This window comes from Rhagoletis zephyria, unplaced genomic scaffold, assembly GCF_001687245.7.
Source record: "Rhagoletis zephyria isolate East Lansing unplaced genomic scaffold, Rhagoletis_zephyria_1.1 Rzeph_scaffold_00785, whole genome shotgun sequence".
In the NCBI taxonomy this organism is placed as follows: Eukaryota; Metazoa; Arthropoda; class Insecta; order Diptera; family Tephritidae; genus Rhagoletis; species Rhagoletis zephyria.
Genome location: NW_016157869.1, coordinates 1 through 1,322, shown reverse-complemented (window position 1 = coordinate 1,322; position 1,322 = coordinate 1). Strand labels below are relative to the sequence as shown.

The window sequence follows — 1,322 nt, the reverse complement described above, 5'->3', positions numbered from 1 at the left end:
CATTCCAGTAAAAACCAGTAAAATTTTACAATTAGTAAAACTTTTATTGGTTTCTACTAAGGTAAAAGTTTTACTGGTTTTTACTAGATAGTGCGTACGAAAACAGGGCTATTGCCACGTCTGACATGCTCTTATCAATTAGCGCAGGCCCATTATACGCACGTAGTGAAAATAAAAGTTGACCTTTAACCTCTTGTGGTTTTTGTTTTTTGATTGTTCATAGTTGAAAGGGTTGGCATTCTATCCGTGTTCCGAATTTTCGGTGGGGACGCTAAAGTGCACAATTACCAGTTATGTAATAGGGAATTTACTTGATTCAACTTTCACAGGCGATTAGTTGAACCAAAAGTTGTTGAACGAAAGTAGGCAGCCATGATTCAATAACTTTATAACAATAATTGATGCGCCTAGGCAGCCGACCAACTGAAAGCGAATAGTTGAAAGGCCGTAACCGTAACTTACAGCCGATTTCTCAGTGGATGTTTAATTATAATCAAGATTATCTCGTCTGGTCAGTTTCTCAAAATAGCTGATTAACTCATAGTTTATTCGCCAACATTGGGCAGTTAACTATTGATTTACTTATTATTTGTTAACTTATAGTTATTTATGAACTGAGAAATCGGCTGTTATATTGAACCGTTAAGTACTACAATTTGTTTATAAACTCTTACTTGTGTTCCTTTACCGGATCCTGGTGGCCCTAATAATATTGCGTAGATCCCAATTTCTTCTTCGTACCGGGGAAGTGGAGCTGCTGCTTTTGGTGCCATGTTTTCTATCTTAACGTATCTGTCTATCTTTATTAGACAGAAACCCAACATCAACGATCTGTTTTGCAACAAAGGAACTAAAACGCGTGTATTAGAAATGAAAATCGAAGACCATGGGAAATATAGGAATGAAACGATACGAGTAAATAATAGACGTGGGTAACACTGCGCTGCGCGGCGCAATTGCATCAACACCGTGGCCGGAGTTGCCGCGCCAACACAAATATATGAAAATCGGCACGCCATTAACACCTAGAAACACATCAGACACACATTAATTCTTGAAAAATTAGACGCACTTTTTCTTTGATTTTGAGTGGTGAGAACGCCAGAAACTTATATATCTTGGCAAATTTAAAGCTTTTACTCAAGGATGATAAGAATATCGTGGCATTTACTGCATTCCTAGCAGCTAAGTTCGGTTGGCGGTACAAGCGTGCTCAGCTCCGAAAATTTAAGAAATAATAGGTCTGACCACAATCCAGAAAATAAAGGTCGCACCATTCGCGGACCGCTAACCCTCTCTTTGTCGATTTGACAGCATCCACC

At 38.7% G+C, this 1,322-nt stretch overlaps 1 protein-coding gene across 1 annotated transcript in view; it reads right to left on the bottom strand.

Moving 5' to 3' along the window:
* Positions 1-964, bottom strand: part of Ak2 (Adenylate kinase 2) — a 58,659-nt gene extending 57,695 nt beyond the window's left edge. The window contains exon 1 of the mRNA XM_017614161.1: positions 675-964. Coding sequence (XP_017469650.1) covers positions 675-962 — 288 coding nt within the window. The 5' untranslated portion in view covers positions 963-964. The remainder of the gene's footprint in view (positions 1-674) is intronic.
* Positions 965-1,322: the final 358 nt, after the last annotated feature.